Raw genomic sequence first — 12,587 nt, forward strand, 5'->3', positions numbered from 1 at the left:
GTTATACATTAAATAAATATTGACTTAGTCATATAGATTACATATTTACATATATGGATCGATAGTTATTATCTATGATTATTATTTTTTTTATAACTAACTACTTGAATAAATAGTTTACTAAATTTGATAAATTGAAATTAGACTATGGAGAATTTACATATATATATATTTGTGTTTATATGATTATATACATAATCTAAAATCTAATTATTATAATTTATATTTGAATTGCAGATATGAAGAAATATTATCCAATAGTTCCAAATTTATCACATCAAATTGAACCAGAGGTTGATAGAAGTTCAAAGAGACATCGTAATTCAATAAATATGGCAAATCTTCCAACTGATCCTGGATTACAAGCTCCGATTTCTGATTATAATCCCAATATTCAAGATGAAATTCGAAGATATTATTTACAACAAGGGCCTTGTCAACTAAGAAGTCACAATTTCCCTCCTACTTTCTTTGGAAAACAAAAGCGTTGGTTCAACATTGCATGGTTTGATCAATTTCCTACTTGGCTAGAATATAACATCAGTAAAAATTCTGAGTTTTGTCTATATTGCTATATTTTTAAACCAAACAATGGAAAACGAAGTGGCGGTCAAACATTTGTTAGTAAAGGTTTTTCAAATTGGAAGGACAGAAAAAGATTTATTGTTCATGTAGGAGATCACAATAATGATCATTATCAAAGTTACAAGAAGTGTGAAGATTTTATGAATGAAAAATAACAAATTCAACATATATTTTTGAAGAAGAATAACAATGATCGAAATAGCTACTATGTTCGATTAACTGTATCGGTTGACAGTATTCGATTTCTTCTACGACAAGGTCTTGCATTTTGTGTTCATGATGAGTCCCAAAATTCTACTAATCAAGGTAACTTTCTTGAACTTTTAACTTTTTTGGCTGATCATAATGAAGAAATTAGAGTTGTTGCTTTGAAGAATGCTCCTGAAAATCTTAAATTGACTTCACCAAAGATTCAAAAGGATATTGTAAATGCATGTGCTGTTGAAACAATCAATGTTATTATTGAAGACATTGGAGATGCTATATTTTCTGTGTTAGTTGATGAATCCCGTGATGTAGCTATAAAAGAGCAAATGGTCGTAATGTGTCGTTATGTGGACAAGAAATGGTATGTAATTGAAAGATTCATTGGGATTGAACATGTTCCAAATACTACATCTATCTCACTAAAAATAGCAATTGATAAGCTATATTCAAAGCATGGGTTGAGCATATCTAGATTACGTGGTCAAGGGTATGATGGAGCTAGTAACATGAGTGGAGAGTTTAACGGTTTAAAGAGTATTATCATGAAGGAAAATGAATGTGCTTTCTTTGTCTATTGTTTTGCTCATCAGTTACAGTTAACGCTCATGGATGTGGCCAAAAAACATGATTTAATAGGTATTTTCTTTATTATTTATTATTTTTAATACTCATTTCATAAACCATGTTCCAATAATTAATGATTTTTATTTTGTAAAAATATAGGTACTTTTCTCATTGTGGTATCAAATGTGGTGAATATTGTTGGAGCATCATCTAAGCGTTGCGGCATTCTTCGAGAAAAACAAGCTGCCAAAGTCATTGAAGCATTAAAAAGTGGACAACTTTCAAGTAGAAAAGGCCTAAATCAAGAAAATTGGATTAAATGTCCATGTGAGACACGTTGGGGATCACATTTTTGTACTTTGGTAAGCTTTACTATCATGTTTTCATCTATTATTGATGTGCTTGAGGAAATTGCAAGTGATAGTTTGAATAGTGACCAAAAGTCTGAAGCATCTATTATGTTACAAGTGGTGCAAACATATGATTTTGTATTTAGCTTGCATTTGGTGAAGAATATACTTGGAATTACAAATGAGTTGTCACAAGTCTTACAAAAGAGGTGATCAAGGTATTTTAAATGCCATGGATTTAGTTAGAGTATGCAAAAAACAATTACAAATGATGAGAGATAATAGATAGAATTCTGTAATAGAAGAAGTGTCTGATTTCTCTGTTGAGATGAACATTGATGTTCTTAATATGGATAATATGTATTATGCTCAAGGAAAATCACGAAGCAAGGCTCCAAAGGTTACAAATTTTCACTTATTTCGTATTGATTATTTCAATACTGTGATAGATTTACAACTACAAGAGTTGAATAGTCATTTCAATGAGGCTAATACTGAGTTGTTGCTTTGTTTGGCATGTTTGTCTCCCAATAATTTATTTTCTGCTTTTGACAAGGGGAAGTTAATTCGTCTTGCTCAACTTTATCCACATTATTTTTCCACAATAGATTTAAAGATGTTAGAGTGTCAACTTCAAACTTATGTTGAAGATATGCGTTCTAATGTTGCATTTTCAGAATTGAAAGGAATTGCTGATCTTTCTAAGAGACTAGTAGAGACAAGAAAACATGAGATATACTCATTGGTATATTTGCTTATTAAATTGGCACTTACACTTCCAGTTGCAATAGATTCAGTAGAAAGAGCATTCTCAGCTATGAACATTGTGAAAATCAAATGCGCAACAAAATGGGAGATCAATGGTTGAATGACAGTTTAACAGTATATCTCGAAAAAGATGTATTCAATGCTATTGACAACGAGTTTATCGTTCATTGTTTTTAAAACATGAAAACTCATCGAGGACAACTCTAAAGATATGAGCTCAAAAATTGATATATTTTGCTAAAATTTTAGGATATTGAGTATGTTATATATTTTGAACATCGTTTAAGATTGCCTTTTTTTTTTCTATTGGAAGATTTTTAGTGTTTGATATTTAATATTTTTTTAGTTGGGAATTGAAATATTGAATTGTGTTTTTCTTTATATTTACTTGTTTTTTTTAGAATATTTTTATATATGAAAAAAATTTACGCCCACCCTCCAATTAAATTCTGGGTCCGTCACTGGCTAAAAGTTATACCAAATTAGGTACAAGATGTAACATGGGCCAAATTTTACACTACAATAAATATTATCTCTTTATTTACTCTTTTGCCACTCATTAATGCAATTAATAATTTTAAAGGGACCCAATACTTAGCTTTCATTTTGCATGTAATTTATCCTATTAATGGGCTTTGAGCAGGAACCCTAGGCGGGTCATGGGCATGTTCATACTCGCCCTTAGCCTATAAATACTCTTTTATTTCCATACGAAGGGGGGATCATGTTGGAATTTATTTTACCAGGATCTTAGATCTACTCACAAGTATGTTGTTTAAACACCCTAAATATGAACTTTCTAAAATGATAAATTAAACACATATAAAGTTAAGAAAACCTTACATTGATGCAGCGGAATTAATGTCTCCTTCCACTTAGATCTCTAACCCTTGTATCCTTTCTGTAGCAGAGTATAATCAAGATCTGAGCCCGAATGTCCTTCTTCTTCAAGTTTGATCATTCACAGTCTTCCAATCTATGATTGAGTTACTGCTTGCTGTGTGTGGGCACTTACTCTTTCACTAGGGTTCGAAATTGATGAAGAAGAAAAGAGAAGAGGAATTTCGGCCAGGTATAGAAAGTAGGGAAGGCTCAGTTTTTCTGAAGAGAGAAATTTCTGTAAGAAAGGCTTGTGAAAACTTATGATTTGACTGAGCCATCACTTTCTATTTATAGGCAACTACTAGGTTTAGGTTAGGAATTATTTGGCATTAAAATAATGAAAATATTAATTTGAAAAACCTCAATAAGTGGCCGGCCATGGTGTTGTAATGGGCCCCACTTGATTTTGCAGTTTTATCAAATTTTATTTCTATTTTCTCAAAAACGTCAATTTTCCAATTCTAACCTTTTAAATGCCAAAACTAATTATTTAATAACTAAAATAGATTATTAAATAATATTATCATTTAATTTAATTATTAATTAGACATATAAAGTCCATTAATAAATAATAAACCTAGAAACTCTTTTCTTTACAATTTCACCCCTGCTTAGTGAAAATTCATAAAATTAGACATAGTCTAACTTTAGAATTATAATTGATCAATCACGAATCAATTAATGAGTCTTACAAGCAGAATGTTCTCAACTAGAATGGGGACCATGGATCTATATGCTGAGCTTCTAATAAGTGAACCAAATTTACCAAGTAAATTCCTACTTATTAATTCTTCGTTGAATCCACTCTTAGAACTTAGAATTGCACTCTCAGACTTATATAGAGCATATTATATGTTTCACGATATCAATATGCTATCTCATTTAACCATTGTTATAATCTTATTGTGATTTAAAGATCCTCTATATAGATGATCTACATCGAGATGGGATTTCTTTACCGTTCTCACCCCTCAATGTATTTTGCCCCTTAAAACACTTAGCTACCTGTAAATGGTGTTTAGTGATCTAATAATTAGTCAGTTAAACAAGAGCTCATCCATTTACTTCTATTTGCTAAGCTCGAAGGGAATCATCACTTGACTTCTATACACCAGTAGAAGCTATAGATTCCATATTTATGTTCAGCACTCCCACTCAATCATACTATCATGTTCCCAAAATATACGTATCACCCTGACCTAAAAGTAAGCTTAACTAATAAATCAAAGAACATGAATAGCACTCCTGAGTTGAGCCTAAGCATATCAGGATTTAGATTCTTTTCATCTTAAGATCAACTACTGATATTGACTTGGAAAGATATGTATAACGGTAAGTTTGTAATATCTTAACTTAGTTGCAATATCGGTCCAGTCCAATGTACAGTCCATACATTCGAAACTAGTATACTTTACTAATGTCCTGGAAAGAACATAACACTTATTCCAAGTGTAAGTACACATCATCGCTGATTATTACATTAGTGTAAATCCAATAACACTGATGAAACAGGGACCAAGACTTTTGATTCATATGATCACAATCACATTTCACTGTGTTGACTATACTGTAATTGTGAATAAACATATGATCTGGATTTAACTGATTCTGTGTGTAAACATAATAAACATATTAAACCATTAGCATGTAAAATTCATGCAAACATCAATCACTTCAAATTTCTTATATTGATAACTAATCAGATTGTAAAGAGTTTTATTTAGGACATAAAACCCAACAGATCACAACTTAAATAACCAAAGCTTTGCCAATATTGCTCTGAGTCTTTGTCTTTTTCAAGAGAAACTAAGAGTACATAGTTAGGGTTTCCTTCTAAATATTGTAAACACATCAAATACATCATTAAAGTCTAATAGACTGACTCGTGGACTAAGGTTAATTAACACCCGAACTACGTAAAAAATCTCCATCTCTTTAATTTCTGTATTTTATTATTTCTTTAGTTCTCCAATATTTAATTTTCAAAAATCTCAGTAAACAGTGTGGTAAGAAATTATTTAAACTTTTATTTTGACACTATAAATTATTCAAAATTCTAAAAATTTACAAATGATCCTAAAATAATATAACTTCTGCGATCATAAAAAAATTAGACTATAAAAATCTCTTAAATACCAAAATAGATAAGAGTTAGGAGATGTACCAAAATAGCCTTTTTTTTTCTATCAAAAAGGAATGATATTCTTCATTAATCACAATCTCTTTACAACCAACAAACCAAAGACCCAGTTGCCACAGGCGGCTACTTACATATCCTCTCTATATACACTTTCTCATAATCTTTTAATTTCCTATTTTTCAAGTATTGTAATCTGTATATTACAACTTTCTGCACTTCATTAACAATAGCTCTAGCTGTAAAAGAGTAAGAATTGTATATGCATCTATTTCTATTGATCCAAAGTCTATAAATCATAGCAACAAGAATAACTACATTTACCCTTTGTTTCCTGTTCTTTGACTGTCAAGCCAACCAGCTTCTCCAGCCTTCAAAGTCAGACGACCACACTCTGCTGCCAATCCAATTCTGCACCAGCAAGCTCACTTCTCTCGACAAACAACAGCTAAAGAACAAGTGCTGCTGCGATTCCTCAGCCAACCCGCAAACAGGGCACTCTTTAGTATCCAACTCAATATGAAATTGACTGAGTTTATCTCGGGTCAAAAGTTGGATATTTACAACTTGCCATAAGATGAACCGATGTTTGGGAATATTTAAAGAGCTCCAAACGCTGCTGCTGTAATGGAATGGCTGTTGATTTATGAGGCTATTATACAGCTAGCTAGTCTTGAATTTCCCACCAGTCCCTGCTTGAGAATTTGTCCCTCAAATGACATAACTTCTTCCAATACCAACTAGTATCAAGCTTAAGATCATAGGTCCAAATGGAAACATTCTTCAAATAAACATTGTTGATCCATTTCACCTAAAGAATGCCTCTTTTGTTTGAAATGGCCCAAATGTATTTAGCAAGGTTAGCTTGATTCCATTTGATTCCCTCCTTAAATCCCAAACCCCCATAAGCTTTTGAGAGGCAAACTTTTTCCCAAGACGCTACATGAATCTTGCTTCTATTGTCGTTTAGCCCCCAAGGAAAACCTATGCATAGCCTTTTCAATGTCTCTAAATTTTTCATTTTTTATACAATTAAAGTAAAAGAAATGGGGTGCTTCTACAATGCCCCATTAATAGATATGCACCAATTCACCCTCTATCTATATCGACATTCAAAAAATAGTTTAGTCTATTTTTTTTTAGGATATTGGCGGCTAAACCACCTAAACTTTACTGTTTGTAACACTTAACCACAAAAACTGAATTTTTGGCAGCTAAACTACCTAAACCCTGGTTCCGTTTTGCTTTGCATACCTCTGTCCAAAAATCACAGTTAAGTGCCACGGTGGACTGTCCACGTGTACACACTTGTACACGTGACAAGTTTTTAGTGGTCCACGTAATATTAGGTTTAAAAATAATTATAAATATTTTAAAAAAATTAAAAATAAGAAACCATGGGGGCACCCACATTGTTTTTTTTTTAATTTTCTTTTTCTTCTTCTTCTTCTTCTTCTTCTTCTTCTTCTTCTTCTTCTTCTTCTTCTTCTTCTTCTTCTTCTGCAGAAACCATGGGGGCACCCACATTTCTTTCCTTCATAAATTTTCTCTTGATCCAAACATTCTCCTTAAATGCCAAATCACATCGCTTGTAAAACCCTAAACCCTTGACTAGACACAATACATCAAGAGACAGAGACTCCGAACCAGAACCCAACAGGTGTCTATGGGAGTCGACTAGATTAATAAGAAACTCATTTAGAGTAGAAGTATCAAATACTGAGTCAATTAAAGAGTCAAGAATTTTCTGACTTCGTGGGGATATACGGCGGTGAGACCATTGTGTACCGCGGTTGGGGTTACGGGACCTTCCGATACGGGTGCGGTTACGGAGGATAAGAGATTGGATATGGAGTTTCTGGGGCAAAGGGGAATTGGGTGTGGAGGTTTGAGAGAGAAGAAAGTCTTGAAGACCATGGGTTGTGGTTGTGGGAACGGGAGTGTGGAGGTGGTTGCGGAAGAAGGGTTTCGAGGTGTTGGATTTTATGCCCTAAATAAAACTCTTTACAATCTGATTAGTTATCAATATAAGAAATTTGAAGTGATTGATGTTTGCATGAATTTTACATGCTAATGGTTTAATATGTTTGATATGTTTATTACATTCATACATACAAAATCAGTTAAATCCAGATCATATGTTTATTCACAATTACAGTATCGTCAACACAGTGGAATGTGATTGTGATCATATGAATCAAAAGACTTGGTCCCTGTTTCATCAGTGTTATTGGATTTACACTGATGTGATAATCAGCGATGATGTGTACTTACACTTGGAGTAAGTGTTATGTTCTTTCCAGGACATTAGTAAAGTATACTAGTTTCGAATGTATGGAGTATACATTGGACTGGACCGATATTGCAACTAAGTTAAGATATTACAAACTTACCGTTATACATATCTTTCCAAGTCAATATCAGTAGTTGATCTTAAGATTAAAAGAATCTAAATCCTGATATGCTTGGGCTCAACTCAGGAGTGCTATTCATGTTCTTTGACTTATTAGTTAAGCCTACTTTTGGGTCAGGGTGATACGTATATTTTGGGAACATGATAGTATGATTGAGTGGGAGTGCTGAACATAAATATGGAATCTATAGCTTCTACTGGTGTATAGAAGTCAAGTGATGATTCCCTTCGAGCTTAGCAAATAGAAGTAAATGGATGAGCTCTTGTTTAACTGACTAATTATTAGATCACTAAACACCATTTACAGGTAGCTAAGTGTTTTAAGGGGCAAAATACATTGAGGGGTGAGAACGGTAAAGAAATCCCATCTCGATGTAGATCATCTATATAGAGGATCTTTAAATCACAACAAGATTATAACAATGGTTAAATGAGATAGTATATTGATATCGTGAAACATACAATATGCTCTATATAAGTCTGAGAGTGCAATTCTAAGTTCTAAGAGTGGATTCAACGAAGAATTAATAAGTAGGAATTTACTTGGTAAATTTGGTTCACTTATTGGAAGCTCAGCATATAGATCCATGGTCCCCATTCTAGTTGAGAACATTCTGCTTGTAAGACTCATTAATTGATTCGTGATTGATCAATTATAATTCTAAAGTTAGACTATGTCTAATTTTATGAATTTTCACTAAGCAGGGGTGAAATTGTAAGGAAAAGAGTTTTCTAGGTTTATTTATTTATTAATGGACTTTATATGTCTAATTAATAATTAAATTAAATGACAATATTATTTAATAATCTATTTTAGTTATTAAATAATTAGTTTTGGCATTTAAAAGGTTAGAATTAGAAAATTGACGTTTTTGAGAAAATAGAGATAAAATTTGATAAAATTGCAAAATTAAGTGAGGCCCATTAACACACCATGGCCGGCCACTTAAATAGCTTTTTCAAATTAATATTTTCATTATTTTAATGCCAAATAATTCTAAACCTAGACCTAGTAGTTGCCTATAAATAGAAAGTGATGGCTCAGTCAAAACACAAGTTTTTCAACAAGCCTTTCTGACAGAATTTTCTCTCTTTAGAAAAACTGAGCATTCCCCACTTTCTACACCTTGGCCGAAACCCTCTCTCTTTTCTCCTTCATCAATTTCGACCCTAGTGAAAGAGTGAGTGCCCACACACAGCAAGCAGTAACTCAATCATAGATTGGAAGACTGTGAAGGATCAAAACTTGAAGAAGAAGGACATTCGGGCTCAGATCTTGATTATACTCTGCTACAGAAAGGAATCAAGGGTTAAAGATCTGAGTGGAAGGAGACATTAATTCCGCTGCATCAATGTAAGGTTTTCTTAACTTTATATGTGTTTAATTTATCGTTTTAGAAAGTTCATATTTAGGATATTTAAACAACATACTTGTGAGTAGATCTAAGATCCTGGTAAAATAATTTCCAACAACTGACCTCAGAGCCATGGTAATTGATTTACTTACATGAAATTTGGACTTTAAAACGATTGTTTGTATGTTCTTTGGATGGTATCATGTTGTATTGAGTGTTATTTGATGATTGATTGATGTTTGTAAAATTTTCGTGAAAAATAATTGCGATTTTATCTCTGGAATTATTTTTATTGGATAGTATGGAAAAAATTAAGCAAGTTAGCCTTTTACAGAACTCAATTTGGATTTTATTTGAATTAGTTATGAATTTTTGAAGATTCGAAAAAATCGGGACTGTGCTGAAATTTTTCCTGCGATCGCGAAACTGTCCGTACAGTTCCCAATTTTTTCGTTTTTCTTCGATTTTTCATGCTTTTTCATGGAATTAACTTCCGATTTTTTGTATAGTTTTGTATATATACTATTACTATTCCTAATTCAATTCTAATTATAATTTTGAAATAATTTATTTTTTTTTTAAATTTAATTCAAGATATTAGTGTAATTTGAATTTGAATAGAAATAGTATCTATCTTCTTGCTTAAATATCTATCTTATTTTTAAATTTGATTATAACTTATTTTTTTTTTTAAATTTAAGGTCAGATTTTATAAGATATTTATAAAATCTTTTAAGATATTTTTAAGATATCTTATCTTTTAAGATATTTTTAATTATATCTTATCTTTTAAGATATTTTTTTTTTAAAATTAAATCTTTTTAGATTTTTTGACCTTATTTAAATTTAAAATAAGATATTTATAATCATGTAATTTTAAATAGATGTAAGATATTTTGCTAACTTTTAAATTTTGTTATTTTATTTATTTAAATTAAATTTAAAATCTGAAAAGATATTTCATTTATCTTTTCTAATTTTTATTTTTAAAATAACATTTAATTTTTAAAAGTAGTTAGCAAATTTTTTGAAATGATATTTAGGTTGGTTGAAACCTAATTTTTCAAAAAGTAGGTTTAATTTTAAATTTCGAAATTTAAATTATTTTATTTCCGAACTTAAAATATTTTTTTTAAAATTTTATTTTTTCGAAAATTAAAATATTTTTTATTTAATTATTTATTTTTCGAAATTATTTATTTAAAATTAAATAAATCCTACTTCCAACTATCCAGCTAACCTTGTTGCAGGAGTATGTGGTTTTAACTTGTGTGTAAGTTTTTCAAAACCTATTATTACTTGATTGCAAATAGCCATGGTTACTTTTTGCCAGATCTAATGATCTGATGGCTCCCTTGGTCAAGTTAATAATTTGTAACAGGTAAATTTTACAATCTTCTTTCATCTGTGTATGACCTAGCAACATGATATGATCCATCCAAAGTGTGCCTGTGTGAGCCTATATGTTTATTTTGTTTTAATATAGATACATATAGGTTGTTGCTAAATAAAATGTCACACCATGAAAGATTTTATTTAGGTCCATTTAGTTATTGGACCTATTCAATTAATAACAGTTATTTATTTTAAGGTTAAATTCCTCTCTTTTGGGCCTTGTGTGAGAGTTGGGAGCCATAGAAGTGGAGGCCCAACACCCCCTCACATGAACTACCCCAATTGTGAAGGCCCATTTGCCTGATTTGAATAACTGTACTAGGTTAATTATATTAGTTTGACCTAATAAAATTGAATTAGCAACATAATTAACTTTTAAAATATATGAAATTTATTTTCATTTTAATATTTTAAAGTTAATTTTAAGAAAAACACTTTTAGTTTAGATATTATTTCTAGACAAACTATTTGTATTTTTCTTGTATTTAATTAAATATAGAATTTTAACTAACTAAGATTCTTTCTGGAGCTTATTTAATTAAATATTCCTATTTAAGTTATAAATTAGTTATATCAACTGATTTTTCTTATCTAACTTAAATTTGAATATTTGAATGAAATTTTAAATCAAGTTGAGGAATCCTAGGCATTAGTTATTAAAGATTCTTAAGATATTTTTTAAGTTAATATCTTTTCAAATATTAACTTAAAATGGAATATTTTAGATATTTTTTGGTTAATATCTTTTCAAATATTAACTTTAAAAAGATATCTTCAAATTAAGTGGTTACAACTTAATTTTTGATATTTAATTAAATCTAAATTTGAAATTATTTAAGTTTTAGATTTTTTCTATCTAACTTAAATTAGATATTTTTCAAATTTTTTGAAAAGATACTTAGTCAAATAAGATATTTTCTAGATAGTAATTTCTAGACTACTTAATATTTCTAATATTTAAATAGGAAAATATTATACTTTGTGAAATTAATTATTTAAATAATTAATTTTGGTACAATTTTATTAAGTATATTTTTCCTAGTATTAAATAGAAATTAATAATTAAGCCTTCTCTACACTTAATTATTATTTCTTGAATTTAATACATTTAATTAACTTGAAGAATCTAAATATCTAAGTTGATTTTCATCATGATACTTAAATATTTATTGATTTTTCATGACACTTAATTAAATAGAAAATTATTTTTAGGTTGAAATTTAATTTTTCAACTTAAATTTAAATAATTTTCAATATATATATTTTTCTTAATTTTATTAATCAATTTCGAAATTTGCATTTTAATTATGCAATATTTTCGATTTTTTTTTGGAAAAATAGATTGAGTTGTAAATTAATTATTTATTTTAATTAATTCTTGGACCAACTACAATCAATGATTTTTTTCATTTAATTGATTAATTTAAAATAAATGAATTTAATATATATATATTATTAGAAATTGAATTAACTAGTGAGAAGAAAATCTAGATAGGTGATAATTTTGCTTGAAGTATTTCTTTTCTATTTTTTATTTTCGAAAATTGTATTTTTATATACTTTAAATTTTCGAACCCAATAAATATATTCTCAAAGGAAATTTTTAAGTTGCTAATTATTTATTTAATTCAACTTAAATTAATTTCCTTAATATTTATATTTAAGATTATTACTAAGATGGAAATAATTTATTTTATTTCAATCACCATCTAAGTATAATTTTATAAATATTATATTAAATTCTTATTTTTGAATTTCAATTCTAAATTTAGAATTTAATGAGATTTATTTATTAGAATAATAAAGAAAATACATTTTAAACAATAAGCTTTATTATTATTAAGATATTCGATCTCCATTGTGGGTTTTACACAGCGTTTGTTTTAGTGAGTAATCCTCCCTAATGGAGGAACGTTCATTAGCAATTTCGC

General features: G+C 29.5%; 1 protein-coding gene across 1 annotated transcript; it reads left to right on the top strand.

Annotated features, from left to right (window-relative positions):
* The first annotated feature begins 239 nt into the window (after window positions 1-239).
* On the top strand, window positions 240-1,919 carry LOC115702294 (uncharacterized). Its single transcript, XM_030629742.2, has 3 exons — window positions 240-505; window positions 821-1,428; window positions 1,516-1,919. The coding sequence occupies exons 1-3, from the start codon at window positions 240-242 to the stop codon at window positions 1,917-1,919; spliced, it is 1,278 nt and encodes a 425-aa protein (XP_030485602.2).
* Window positions 1,920-12,587: the final 10,668 nt, after the last annotated feature.

This window comes from Cannabis sativa, chromosome 5, assembly GCF_029168945.1.
Source record: "Cannabis sativa cultivar Pink pepper isolate KNU-18-1 chromosome 5, ASM2916894v1, whole genome shotgun sequence".
Taxonomy (NCBI): Eukaryota; Viridiplantae; Streptophyta; class Magnoliopsida; order Rosales; family Cannabaceae; genus Cannabis; species Cannabis sativa.